A 14,073-nucleotide genomic window follows, 5' to 3' on the forward strand; every position below is an offset into this window, starting at 1 on the left:
TGTTTTAATAAGTTAGAAAAACCTACTGTTCTCTCTTTACCTAGCTGATCTTCACATACTCCATTTACAGTGCCATAAAGTTCAAATCCAGATAGTGAGAGATAGTGGGTCTGTCCACTTGCATTCTTTCCCATCTGTTTAATTCTCACATGTCGCCACCCTTGTTTCTCATCCTTTGGTGGATCAAGAGGCCAGGTGGCTGTTGACCTGTGAATTTTAGGGAAAATATTACATACGAAAAATATGCTTAAGGTAGCAAAGATCTTTTTTACATAATAGAAAATTATGTGAAAAATAAAGTAACTTTCATGTTCAGCCAACAGTTTGTTACACAAAATTCAAGAAATCAAAGAAGAAAAATAGCAGTTAAGAAAATGAAAAATGAAATGTTAAATGTATATGATTAATTTGACTCATAACTCTAAAAGATTTATAATTAATAAAATCCAAAGAAATAAGAAATTTTATGAGTAACAAATGTCTTTATGATAAAAAAGATATTTAAATTTTGCAAAATTTTAAATGAGATATTAAAACAGCAACTTTAAAGCTTGAAAATATTACCTATTAATAATGTTAAGAAGCTCCCTCCATACATCAAATACACAAAATAATTTAATCTACACTCTACCTACTCCTCAAAATGTGCCACAATATACAATTAAACAGTATTAGAACTAAATTTTTTAGAAACATAATGCTGACTTTCTGCCTGTAAAAAAAACATACATATGATCAATATATAAAATTTAGGAAAACACATAAAATAAGATCAATAGTCACTGTTAATTTGTCAAACATTCACATACATTGTGTGAATAAATGGATAGTTCAGTTAAAAAGTTAATTCTTCTTTTTTTTGCTTTTATCAGTGTGCTATATACACATATATACAGCTATGTATCAACTTCTTTTTAAATAAGTTCAGCTTCTACTAAAGTTTAAAGAATTTGATGGCTTTCATAAAGTCATTTTTCAAAGTTTTAACACCTAAATTATAGTATCAAGTGGTATTTTTAGCAAGAAAATCTTGTTTCAGGATCTCATAAAATAGAGAGCTCTAAAAGGATACAGTTATGAAAATAAACAAAGCTCTTTACTGAATTTTCCAATTTACAAAGACTCCTCAACTAACCCTGGTTCATTGAGACTGCAGTCATCAACATGGGTATACAAAGAAGTCCAGTTCTGTCCATCTTTGGATACCTGGAAAACCCAATTTCTCAGTGCAGACCTTCCATAACCACGAGCATGACGAAGTGTATATGCTGATGGTATCACCCAAAGACCCAGATCTATGGCAAACCAGGCATTCTTATCATCATTGCTATGACAATTTAAAGCTGAATTGTCACGACTCAGTATGTCTTCTAAGCGGCCATAAGGTAGATTTCGTCCTTCTGATGATGTTACTACTACAAGTCCATAAGCAGCTGGATTAACCCATTCATATGCAGTTCTACATAAAAACAAAGAAAATACTCTTAAACAGTGTTAACAGTTAACACTTTTTATAACTGCATTTGTTCAGACTACTTTTCCACATAAAATTATATTAAGAAAAATTCTATATTTAATAATTTAAGCAACTTTTCTTCATAAAAGAAAAATTTGGACGGTCTTAAATTTAACCTAAAAGATGAAATTCCTAGAACGACAGAATATTCAGGGTGGTTTCTACTACCTAAATTTCTTTTCCAGGATAATATTTTCAATCTACATTAAACAGAGTGACTTACTTGGCATTTGTTCCAATCCAGTAAATGATTCCATTTTCATCAAAATCATGCTGGTGTCGAAATATAAAATTTTGGCCTTCTCTTAATTTTCGAACAAAAACAAATGAAGATCGGTCAAAATCGTACCACTGCTTTGCTACCTAACCAAAGAAAATATGGAAGACACCTTAATGATGATATTTGAAGTTCACTGCCCACTTTGTAACTAACCCTTTAATGTGATTTTTCAAAATAATCAATATTCATTAAAAAATACTTGAAAAAGAAAAATAACTAGAAAATTCCCTAACCACAGCACCCCACTATTAATACCAGAGAGTGTTTCTTTAGTCTATTATTTCAACAGACAGAGTAAAACAAAGTCTCAATAACTGTACAAAAACATTTTTCTCTTATCAGTCTGTATATTATGATAGCCAAATAATAGTCAAACTAATTGAAATAATTACCAAATTTATATTCCTTTACTTATTAGCATTAAGTTTTTGCTCATTGTTTTAGTAGAACAAATAACTATAATAGACATCTTTATGAAGAAATCATTTATAGTCTAAACATTATTTTCTAAAATGGAATTCCCAAATCACTTTTCTAAAGGGCTAAACCACAGCAAAAAAAGCTTATTTCACACCATGTGCTTGCTAGAAACTCACCATTTTTAAGAGATACTGTTCCAGAGATTCCACTGTAGCTAAGGGTTCCATCTTCAACATTCTGCCAGTCCTGTCTATTAATGCAGTTTCACCGGGTGCGCGTTCCAACCGGAATCTTAACCTTCTTGTAAGTATCTACACAGAAATGATTAAAATGCTTCAGGGAACACTGTGCTTTTATCTTAACATTTTGAAAATGAGAAATGTTACATAACACAGCAATTGAGATTAATAAAGTATAGCCACAAAGGGAGTTAACAGTATCTGTTTCCTACTATATGTTTTAAAGAGGTTCACTGAATAAGTAATATTTTCAAGAAACAAACTACTTATCTCTAAACAACTTCAAACATACATGGTTTAAATAAAATTATTATAAATCACTTAACAGATTAACAGAAATATCACAGCCTTAACTGATAACTTGCAATTTTCCAAGTAAGTTATAAAAAGCAGCTAATTAACTTATGCTATTAAAGTGAGAATATATTAAATAATCTGTGGCTAATAAACTGAAAAAATGACATTTTAATAGCTTCCAATCCAATGTTTCAGTAAATAAAACAAGTATGTGCTTCATTTCTGCATAAATTTTAACTAATTTCTATAGCTACAGAATTAAACATTTATATGTACATTTGGGGAGCATTTTAGACTACAAGATTAACAGAGGGCACATCCCTAGTTTTCCTGTCTTTGTATCTTGCACAGTTTCCTGAAATGATATACATACAATAAAAGATGCTGATGGTCCTATGATTGTATAAGCTGGGAAATCTCCAGTCTTTGAGACTATTTCTATCTCATTCATCTATCAAAGATAAAACCTTTAAAATAATAGACAAAAATCCCCTTGTTCCTCTATAATGTTCTGTTTGAAGTAAAGCAAAAAGTAGACCTCTACAACTTATTTAATATATGTACCATGTCAGATATAGTAACAATACTGTAACTCTCTGAACAAGCTTTCTAGTCTGGAAATCTAGTGCCTTTGGTAACACTAATGGGTTCTTGAGGGAAGGCTAAGTTTTTTGAACTGAGTAGGCATTGTTAGTGCAAATATAGTTTTTTAGTCACTTATTAAAGGCTGTATCTAAAAGAAACTATTTGATGCAGAGAAATGCAAAAAAGGTCAAATAAAGCAAAACTCAAGCCCAAATAACCTGTAAGTAAATACTAAAGTAACCTACAGAAAAGGTAAAGATCTGTTTTGGGATATTAGCAGTAAGAATATTTGTTTTTTTGTTCATATTGGGATACTAGATGCTAACATAAGGATAATTTAATGAATTAATAAGAAAGACAACCAAATAATATTTAAGAAGAAAACAGGCTTTTTATGAAACCATGTGATAATGGCAGATTTCCAAAAGAATCAATAGAAACAGCTAAGGAAGGCCATCTCTACTCAGTGACATACAGAAAACAAGAAAAAAAAAAAACGTGCCTGAAACATTTTCACATTTTCTTACATGCTGAGTTACACAGAGATGAAGGGACTTAATTCATAAATAGATGGGACTTAACTCTAGAACAATAGGATTTTCTTTTTTGTTTTCCAACTGAGAGTGTCATTTTCCACTTATGATCTATTAAATATGATTTACTACTAACAATAAACATTGAAATACCAATACATTCAAGAGTCATTAAAAAGAACAATCAAAAGGCACTGAGGGTTGAAGAATTTAACTATTAAGCAAGCATTAAACAATGATTTATCACAATTTGTTTAGACAATCACAATCTTTCTTTAATAAAATATAACATTATTTGTTTTGTTTTGTTTTTTTTAAGAAAAGTAAGACTGCTTCTAAATGCATTTAGCAATAACAGCAATTGCATTTTCATGGTTACCTGGAGGTTATAAGTGGATCCTGGTGTATCATACAAATGGAGAGGTAGACGTTCAATAGACTCTAGTACAGCTATTAACTTTCGGATTAATGCAACAGCTGGTCGGCTAGGAAAACAAGTAATTGTTAAGAACTTCCACATAAGTTCAAACTAAAGTTTATACAGGATCTGCAATAGCCAACCTCATACAGACCCCTATTTTCTGTATTAATGCAAAGTGAAGTCTAGTTTTGCATTAGACTATAACTGAGTAAACAAAGATAAACTCATAACTCAATTTCTTTACTTACTGAACTATTTCATTTTTCATATGAAACTTTCACAACTGCATTCAAAGTAATGCATAATTTAACGTGCATTTTATTTTTTAAAGTTTAAACAATTTTATTATATAATATTGATACATATAACAGAATATATAAAGCAATGAAGTTTGGAAAATGATAGTATTGTTAGCAAGGCAACATTGGTAAAATATTTCTGGAAAATAACATGACAAGTTATATCAAGAAGTTTTAAAAATTCATCAACTCACTAAAACTATTTAAAGCAATTTATATAAAAAGACATTTCCACCAAGACAAGTATATTTCAGTATTAGCAATAATTTGCAAAGAGTTAGTATGTTTAATAGACTAATGTTTCAATAAACGATTATATGTCCATATAATATAATACACACTCATTTAAAATGGTATTTAAAATTAATGGAATTGAATTTCATTTATTATTTTAAAAATTCAGTCACATTCAAAAGTAAATAAAATCATAAAATGAACCTTTATCAACTCACAACCCAGCTCAATAGTTACATATTAATGGCCAATTGATTTCTAGCTATATCCCCAATCATTTCTCCCCTTTCCATGTACTTTGAAGAAAATGTCAAGGCATTTCACCCAGAAATACTCTTGAGTATGTACCTCTACAGAAGAAGTTTTAAAAAATAAAATCGTATCATCACCACACCTAAAAGGAATGAATACTTACTACTTAATATCATCAAATATATAATCAGTGTTTAGATGTCCAGTTGTATCTTAAAGATTATCTAATTTAAATAAGTGGTCAGTTGCATTCACAGAAGACATGGATATTTTTCTTTTATTCCATTAGATTAAAAAATACTTTTTAAAAATCTTTCCTTTTTTATATATTTATAAGTTACTCTTGTACTGAATAAAAAAGTTCCTATTTTGTATATGAACACTATAATAGACCATTTCAAAGGAAACCTATCAACTTACAAACACTTCAAACATGAAATTAGAAGAAATCTGGGGACTTACCTTTCATCATCTTCATTTTCACTAAAGGCTGTTTTAAAAACATTTATTCTTTCTACCAGTTGACTGCAATCTTGTTTCATATCTAAATCCATGCTCTTAAAAAAAAAAAAAAGTTTTATGGCTGATATTGAAATTAATAAAAAAATACCAAATATGAATATTAATATACATTACAAAATTATCAATGCAATCTAAGGGAAATCATTATTTTCTTTCAATTAAAATTTTTTATTATATGACCAGTAGATCATAGCTAATATCTTCAATGTTAAAATGGATAGCAATTACATTCCTTTCCTCAAAGTGTATACAAGCTACTTTCAGATTATTTATGAACATTTTACATTTTAACAGTACTATTTACATTAATTAGTATTAGAAAAAATGACTGGTATATCAAAAAAATGATTTCATAGACATTATTAAGTCATATAAAGTGATGATATATCAAGATAATTGTAATAAAGGAAAAAATTTTATCACAATAAAGAGATATTAACACAGACTAAACTGAAGGGACACATAAGGCTACTGGTAAATATTGATACCTGTCAAATATTCACATGAACTTCCTAAACTGTCACTGCTCATAACTTAATCTTATCCAAATATTTTAGGTATTTAAAAAGGCCTACAGACTAACTCTATTTTACAAAAGTTATGAGGAAATCAGAGCAGTAAATAATGTTAAAGCGTTCTTTTTTTCAAACAAATCTTGAATAAATTATAATCAGGCAACTAAAAAAAATCCAAACTCAATTGTTTAATTCAACTGGCTCAAACTACTGATAAAACTTAATGGCTGGAAAAATTATAGATGTTAACGTTTACTACAGTTTTTAATACTCCTTGATAAAATAAAGTAAACCTTGTTCTGTCAAAAGTGTAGCTACAAATAATTTTCTAATTATACACTTCATTCTGTACTACTTACATTGTTTAAAACAGTAAGAAGCGCTTGCACCAAGCCACTACTGCACATCTCATATGGTGAAATTGTGTTTTCATCCTTCAAAAGTACAATCAGATTTTCTAAAGCTGTCTTCATTAAATCTCTCCAAGTGTTCTCACTCTCAATACACTAAAAGAAAAAAGAAATTTTAAATAAGGATGATGAAAAAACCCAATAGGTCTTAATATACTTAATTTATCAGAACATCAATTACTATGAAATTAGACATTAAACAAGATTAAGAAATTCAAATTATTAATGCAAATTTTCTCTACCAGACTTGGCAATCTCTTTTGTAAAGGGCTGATTATAAATATCTTAGGCTTCACAGGCCACGTATCTTGGTCACACCTGTTTAATTCTGTCATTGTAGCCACTACAGCAGTTACAGACAATGGGAAATAAATGAGTGTGGCTGTGTGCAATAAAACTACTACGGAAAAACAATTTTACACATTCATATAATTTTCAGAAATCATGATATGTTGTTATTTTTGGTACGTGTTCAACCATTTAGAAATAAAACCATACAAAATTTAACCCACGGGTGATAATTTGCTGACTCCCTAATCAATATCCGAATAGTAAGGATAAAGAAGAAAAATTAAGATGACTGCGTGTCATAAAATCTACAGGATAACATACTTGTCTATTTGTATGAAGTTCCCAAGATGACTCTAACTGAGTTGCTATGTTTCTGAGGGTTACCACTACTCCACGAGGCATGCTTTCAACAGCTTTAAAGTGGTCGTCATATAAATCTCGAGCCATAGTTCGTACCTACCAAAATAAAAATAGTAAATGTGAACTTTTACTACAATTAATAATTTTACCAAATCTTCCTTTTAAATATATAACCTTTAAAGTTAAAATGTTTGGCTAGTTTCAAGATCCAAAAAATGTTACTACTTCTATCCATGTACATCAAAAAGATTTAATGGTTAAAAAACCACTCTAGCAGATTTTAGGCAACTCAAAGAACATATAATTTTAATTTTTGGTTATTCAAACTTTATGTTCATATACTAAATAGAAGCTTATTTCATTTAAATAAAATTAAAGCTATAAAAGGTACCTCTGCTCTTTTTTAACAATCTGTTTGATAGTGAACCAATTAGAAAATACAAATAAGCAAAAATAAAAGGAGAGAAAAAAGAAAAGAAAATTAAGCCATCTATAATTCCATCAACTGAAGTTGAACCTTTTAACATTCCAGGGTATATTTTAACTTGATATGTCTTTCTTCTATTTACATTATATTATTTACACAAAATATGATGCTCATGTATTTATATATTACATCAAGAGCAAGAATGACTATTGTCAGTTTGGGCACTAATTACCCCTCATTTAAATTAAAGTAATATTATTTGAGAAAGGAACCCACACATGTCCAAGGCTTGGGTCTGATGAAATTTTGTACATAACACTGTTTTTATGATTTATTACTATTTCATTTATATCACAAACTAACCTAGCATAGCTCTAATGTTAATAGAAAAAATTTTGCTCTCTACATGAATTAATAATATGTTAGTATTCTATTTTAGTATGCCTCTCAGAATTAAAAGGTAAGTAAGTTCTGAATATCAGGCAACAGTGAAGAAACTATTCCTTTATAAACAGTATTAAGAAATAAAAACAGGTTAAAACTGTGTGTATACAAAATTATTTTTTATATTTTATCTACTACTTTATAATAAAATTATTTACCTAAAGTTAGTATATTTTGATAGATACAGCTTTCACACACACAAGAATAACCACATGATCACTGAGTTCCTACTGATTTCAAGAAATTGAATGAATAATTGTATTTTTTTTTAAGAAAATTAAATTAGAGGACTGAGACTATGCTCTCTTTGATCTACTTTTCTTTTGTATTATAAAGCTCATTTCCCTGTGAGTTAATCTAGATTTGGGTGGTTAATACAATTTCCTGGTGGCTCAGACAGTAAAGAATCTGCCTGCAATGCAGGAGACCCAGGTTCAATCCCTGGGTTGAGAAGATCCCGTGGAGACGGGAATGGCAACGCACTCCAATATTCTTGCTTGGAAAATTCCATGGACAGATACAGTCCATAAGTCGCAAAGAGTCAGATACAACTGAGCAACTAACACTTTCACATTTTATTCCAAAAAACTCCTGAGATAGCTGAGTGGTAGTTTATAAAGAATTTAAGAGTTGAGCTTCATCATTTGAGAATTTCATACCTGTGAAATCAACTAGTCACTCAAATTTATTTGCAATCCACAAATCAATACTTGTAGCACTTTTCTCAGTTATTTGTGGGCATGTGTATGCAGCGCAGCAAAAGCTTAAAAAATGTGACCACAGCCTCACAGGAACCTACACCTGTTATTTCTCCAAGAAGCAATTCACGGAAACTTTATAGAACTACCATGAAAAAAGTAAATTGTATTTAGTCCAAATTCCTTTTACCATACAATGGCTACCTTCAATTGAGATATTTCTTCCTCAAATGCCCTTAAGGTATCCTGAATTGGAAGGAATCTGTAGCTTCACAGTCTACATTTACAACTGGAAATTATTATATGTAATAATTAATGTCTTCATAAATCATATATAGTGCTTCTAGTAAAATCCCTTACTACTATTTCTATGGCCAAAGCCATGCAAACACAAGTACCCTCCCATCTCAATCACTCAAAGGCATTCTTTACATACTGTATGAAAAAATTATATCATTATTATATGTAAAATAAAAATGTGTCATCAGAAGATAATGAATCTAACTATGAGATTTTACTTTCTTTTTTAAAAATAAAAAAATTCAATAACAATTGATATGTCAGATGGAAACATAATGGATTTATTAAAAAATGCATACTAAATGGACAGAATTTAAAAATTAGTAATATGAGTCAATAACATTTGCTTCTGTATCTTTTTGAGAGGTGACTTCATCTAAGATGGCCATTAAACTAAGTATCAAATTATCTGGGTCTAGATCCAGGAATTCAAACTGCTTCATCACAAAGTATTTAATCAGGATTACGAAATATAATAATGCATATTCAATCCCCCTGTATCACTAAAAATACAACTATCATTAATTAAAGCATAAGTTTAAAGCTTTGGTGACATTAAAAACTTAAGATGATTTTAAAATAATTTAGATTTTATTCTTTATCTCATCAATTTTATTTCTATTTTAATATTGGTGTTTAGTGTATATACAGAAAATAACTAAATGTATACATATTATGAAAAGTGAGATAATGAGCACTGAAAAAGGAAAACTAAAAATACATTAGACTAGGGTAGCCTATGTTACATGCCTCAGGTTCTGAACTGCCAATAATCTACCTCTAAAACCCTATGTCAGTGTAAAAGACAAAATAATCAAATTCTACAAATTTACCTTTTGCTTAGTTTTTTCTAATTTAGATTTTAGTTTTCTTCCTCTTTTGCCAGTCCAGCCAGTCACAAATTCTGAACCTTAAAAAGAAAAAAAAAGACATTTCACAGAATGTATTTTGTGAAATTTAACAATTTATGTGCAATTTAACATATTCATTCATTCTTATTCTGCTGAACTGACATACCTACATACTTACCCAGAGAAGTTTCTGCAGTAAATGAATGCCTGGTTCCTCTATTAGATTCAAACACAAATCCAGGTAAATCTTCTTTCAATACTGTTGCTTGCTGGCCATCTGAGTTATGAATAGCAATTTCTCCTTCTTTCAAACATGTTAGTGACCAATTCCCTACGGTGAGTTTAGTGGGTCCTGGTGCTGAGAGTATAGGTTGACTTGAAGTAGATGGCTTTACTTGGCCTCGTGCTCTTTGTAACTTCTCTAAGAATTCACTTCTACTTTCTATAAAGACAAAATGTTTGTTTTAAAACTTCATTCCTTTCAAATATACCATTAAAAAAAATGAAACCACCTACTGGAATATCAGTTTTATTAAAAAAAAAAATTCACTAAAGTTTTGTTCTTTGATATACTCTTACTAATTTGCTATTATTTAGGTTCAGGCATAAAAACAATCCTCTGGCCAAAATTTTTTGAAGTAGAAGGCTTTTGGGAAAATATACAATTAGAGACAGCATCAAACATGTGCAATTCATTACTGCATGATAAGAGGCACCTTTACCTAAAAGCATGGTGAGAGTAATCCTTGTCTCATACTATAGAAAGACATGAAATGCTTTCATGGTACACTCACTTTCTCTGGTGATATTAAAGAAAGGGCCATATGATCATCAAGGATATGCTACTGCTTTGACAATGGTGGCAGAAATGAGCAGAAAAACAAATTATCAAAATTATAGAAACTAGTAAAAGGATTTTGTAGAAACAAAGTATTACCTGAACTATCCGATCCACCTTCGGGACTACCACTTGAATACATGGTGGCTAGTTTTCCATCCAAGATAAATCTAAACCATCCATTACTGCCATTAGACAATTCCAAGGCTGCTGCATCACTCCATATATACAAGCAGTCCCTTCCCCTAATGATGGACCAATCTCTCCAATGATATGGTTTACCTTGCTGCAATTCTTTAGCATCTTCCTGTGGTTCATCTTCCTGAATGTGTAAAATTATTCAATGAAATGTAGAAAATAATTTATATTTCAAATATTTGTAAGTATTTATAAAAACATGACCATGAATCAAATTTAGAATTAAAACATCCTGAATATAATATTCATCTGCCTGTAGTTTAACATTTATCATGATTCAACTAATTATCTATAATCTTACAAGTCCGTCTTAAAAATGGTTAAGAAATTCACGTGACCTAAGTTATGACATTTCCAGGTATATAGGTAAAGAAAACAAATGGATTAGTTCTTAACACAATTGTCTAACTATCTATGACTTGATAAACTCACTGTTTCCCTGGGCCTAAGAGATTATTTGTAAAAAAATGGATATTTACACTAAATCAATGGTATCCAAACCTAGCAGTGTAAAAGAACCACCAGAGATGTGTTTTATCAGTAAACTGTAAGGCCCCACCCTTAGCCAAGTGAATCAAATGTACTGGATCATTCCTATAATGATAAAAATGTTAGTTATAACATGTTTAAAACAAATAATTTGTAAACACTGTTTGACTAGCCTGGCATCCTACAAGTTTTGATTTTGTTGATAACAATATTAAGAATATTCATCATCAACATATGATCTTGGCAAGTGTGTGCATGCATGCATGTATAGGTAAAGTATTTTTAAACTTTTATAGACTTATTATACTTAAAAAAACTTGAAGGGATCTCCCTGATGGTCCAGTGGTTAAGAATCTGCCTTCCAATGCAGGGAATTTGGTTCCATACTAGTTCCCTAATTGGGGAACTAGGATCCCACATGCCATGGAGCAACTAAGCCCACGCCACAGCTACTGAGCCTCCATGCTTCAGAGTGTGAGCACCTCAACTAAAGTACGTGCACCTCAATGAAAGATCCTGCATGATGCAACAAAGAGCCAGTGTGCTATAATGAAGACCTGACACAGCCAAATAAATAAATATTTTTAAAAATTGTAATGCATCTTCACATGTTTCTTCCCTGAAGTAGTAGTAGTTTATAACACTAAAATAAGATTGTAAAATATGGATTATAAGTTTCTCTAATGTAAGTACTTGTGGTCCAGACCATGATAGATTAATACAGATTAAGGCTTGACTATCCATTGTAAATAAATTAAAAACCAGAGAAAATACATGAAAAAGTGTTTTCAGATACCAGACAACAAGCAACACAGGATTGCATGATCTCCTAGAAAACAGAAACAAATACGGTAAGCCTAAGGTAAGCCTCCTAGGCTCAGAGAGTTTTCTGGTTAAGGTCTTAAGAAAAGGGAACACAGAGTCAAACAGTGTAAGGAAATCTGTCTTTGAAGAGATTAAGGCAAATGGAATACGCATGGTAGATGAGTTCAGGATCAGGAAGTCAAGCAAAAAAGACCTCTAGAAATGTGCAAAGTGATCTCCAGGACATCTCTACTGAGTATCAGACCACCTGTATACAGGTGATGTTACACATAAGGCTGGGCAAAGAACGATTTGAAAACAGTAAGCTGGAAAAGTCAGAAGTCACACATGGTGATCATACGTTTGCATTCCAAACAGCCATAGTGGAAAATCCTCATACCAACAGTAAAGACTTTTTCCAAATCTGATGATAACTGTAAGCCCACAGAGCAGAGAAAATTAAATAATCCTGAGCCGGGGCAGACCCCCACATGTGCATGCACACATACAAGCTAAACACAGCTGCTGCTGCTGCTGCTAAGTCGCTTCAGTCGTGTCCAACTCTATGCGACCCCATAGATGGCAGCCCACCAGGCTCCCCCGTCCCTGGGATTCTCCAGGCAAGAACACTGGAGTGGGTTGACATTTCCTTCTCCAATGCATGAAAATGAAAAGTGAAAGTGAAGACACTTCTTGTCATGTCCGACTCTTAGCGACCCCATGGACTGCAGACTACCAGGCTCCTCCGTCTATGGGACTTTCCAGGCAAGAGTACTGGAGTGGGTTGCCATTGCCTTCTCTGAAACACAGCTAAGCACATGAAAGACAAATTGCTAAAAACAAGTTATAAAGTCTTAAGAATAGCCAGAGGAAGAAAAGATTCAATATACACAAAGGAACAAGATAAAAAAAATAAGGCAAACTTAACAGTATATAACACTTCGCACATCCAGAGACAATGGAGTATCTCTTCAAGTACTAAAAAAAGGCTGGCCAAGAATCCCTGTAGGCACTGAAAATGTCCGTTAAAAATCAAGGCCAGGACTTCTCTGGTAGTCCAGTGGTTAAGAATCCACCTGCCAATGCAGGGGACACAGGTTTGAACCCTGGTCCGGGAAGACAGAGCAACTAAGTCCATTCACCATAACTGCTGAGCCCACACACCCTAGAGCCCATGCTCTACAATAAGAGAAGCCACTACAATGAGACCACGTATGGAAAAGAAGCCCCTATACTCCAACTAGAAAAGACCAGGCGCATAGCAACAAAGATTCAGTACAGCCGAAATAAATAGGGGGGCAAAAGCAGTCCAGTGGTTAGGACTGCTGCCACAACAGGGGGCACAGGTTCGATCCCTGATTGGGGAACTAAGATCCCACAAGCCATGCAGCATGGCCAAAAAAAAAAAATACTTTCAGACAAATAAAATTCCGAAGAATTTTCTGCCTTGTCTTGTCATTTTCTAAATAATGCATTTTGAAGAATAAAAGTTTAATTTTAATGAAAACAATTTACTGATTTTTTTGGTGGTTGTTCTTTTATAATATAATCTTTTAATGTCCTATCTAAAAAACCTCTGGCAGACTCAAGGTCACTAAGATTTTCTTTTTTCCTCTATAAGCCTTACAATTTTAGCCCATAAATGTTAGTTCATGATTTATTCTCTGTTAAAAGGGGCGAGATTTCTTATTTCTGCATATTATCCACTTGTTCAAGCATAATTTTTCAATCGCCCTTTACTGACTGAATGACCTTAGCACTTGTTTGAACAATTGATCGTATATGTGTGGGTCATTAATCTATTTTTACACCACTAGCACACTTTCTTAGTTACTACAGCTTTCTTTCAA

General features: G+C 31.7%; 1 protein-coding gene across 6 annotated transcripts in view; it reads right to left on the reverse strand.

Moving 5' to 3' along the window:
- The window catches only part of HECTD1 (HECT domain E3 ubiquitin protein ligase 1), a 77,316-nt gene that overhangs the window by 30,726 nt on the left and 32,517 nt on the right, over window positions 1–14,073 (reverse strand). For all 6 annotated transcript variants that reach the window (XM_019983529.2, XM_070775981.1, XM_019983531.2 and 3 more), the window contains exons 13-23: window positions 10,832–11,054; window positions 10,073–10,336; window positions 9,877–9,953; window positions 7,136–7,270; window positions 6,473–6,619; window positions 5,539–5,633; window positions 4,250–4,355; window positions 2,393–2,527; window positions 1,740–1,879; window positions 1,136–1,459; window positions 41–207 (exon numbers count right to left, since the gene is read on the reverse strand). In XM_019983529.2, the coding sequence (XP_019839088.2) occupies window positions 41–207; window positions 1,136–1,459; window positions 1,740–1,879; window positions 2,393–2,527; window positions 4,250–4,355; window positions 5,539–5,633; window positions 6,473–6,619; window positions 7,136–7,270; window positions 9,877–9,953; window positions 10,073–10,336; window positions 10,832–11,054 (1,813 nt within the window). The remainder of the gene's footprint in view (window positions 1–40; window positions 208–1,135; window positions 1,460–1,739; window positions 1,880–2,392; window positions 2,528–4,249; window positions 4,356–5,538; window positions 5,634–6,472; window positions 6,620–7,135; window positions 7,271–9,876; window positions 9,954–10,072; window positions 10,337–10,831; window positions 11,055–14,073) is intronic.

This window comes from Bos indicus, chromosome 21 (genome assembly GCF_029378745.1).
Source record: "Bos indicus isolate NIAB-ARS_2022 breed Sahiwal x Tharparkar chromosome 21, NIAB-ARS_B.indTharparkar_mat_pri_1.0, whole genome shotgun sequence".
In the NCBI taxonomy this organism is placed as follows: Eukaryota; Metazoa; Chordata; class Mammalia; order Artiodactyla; family Bovidae; genus Bos; species Bos indicus.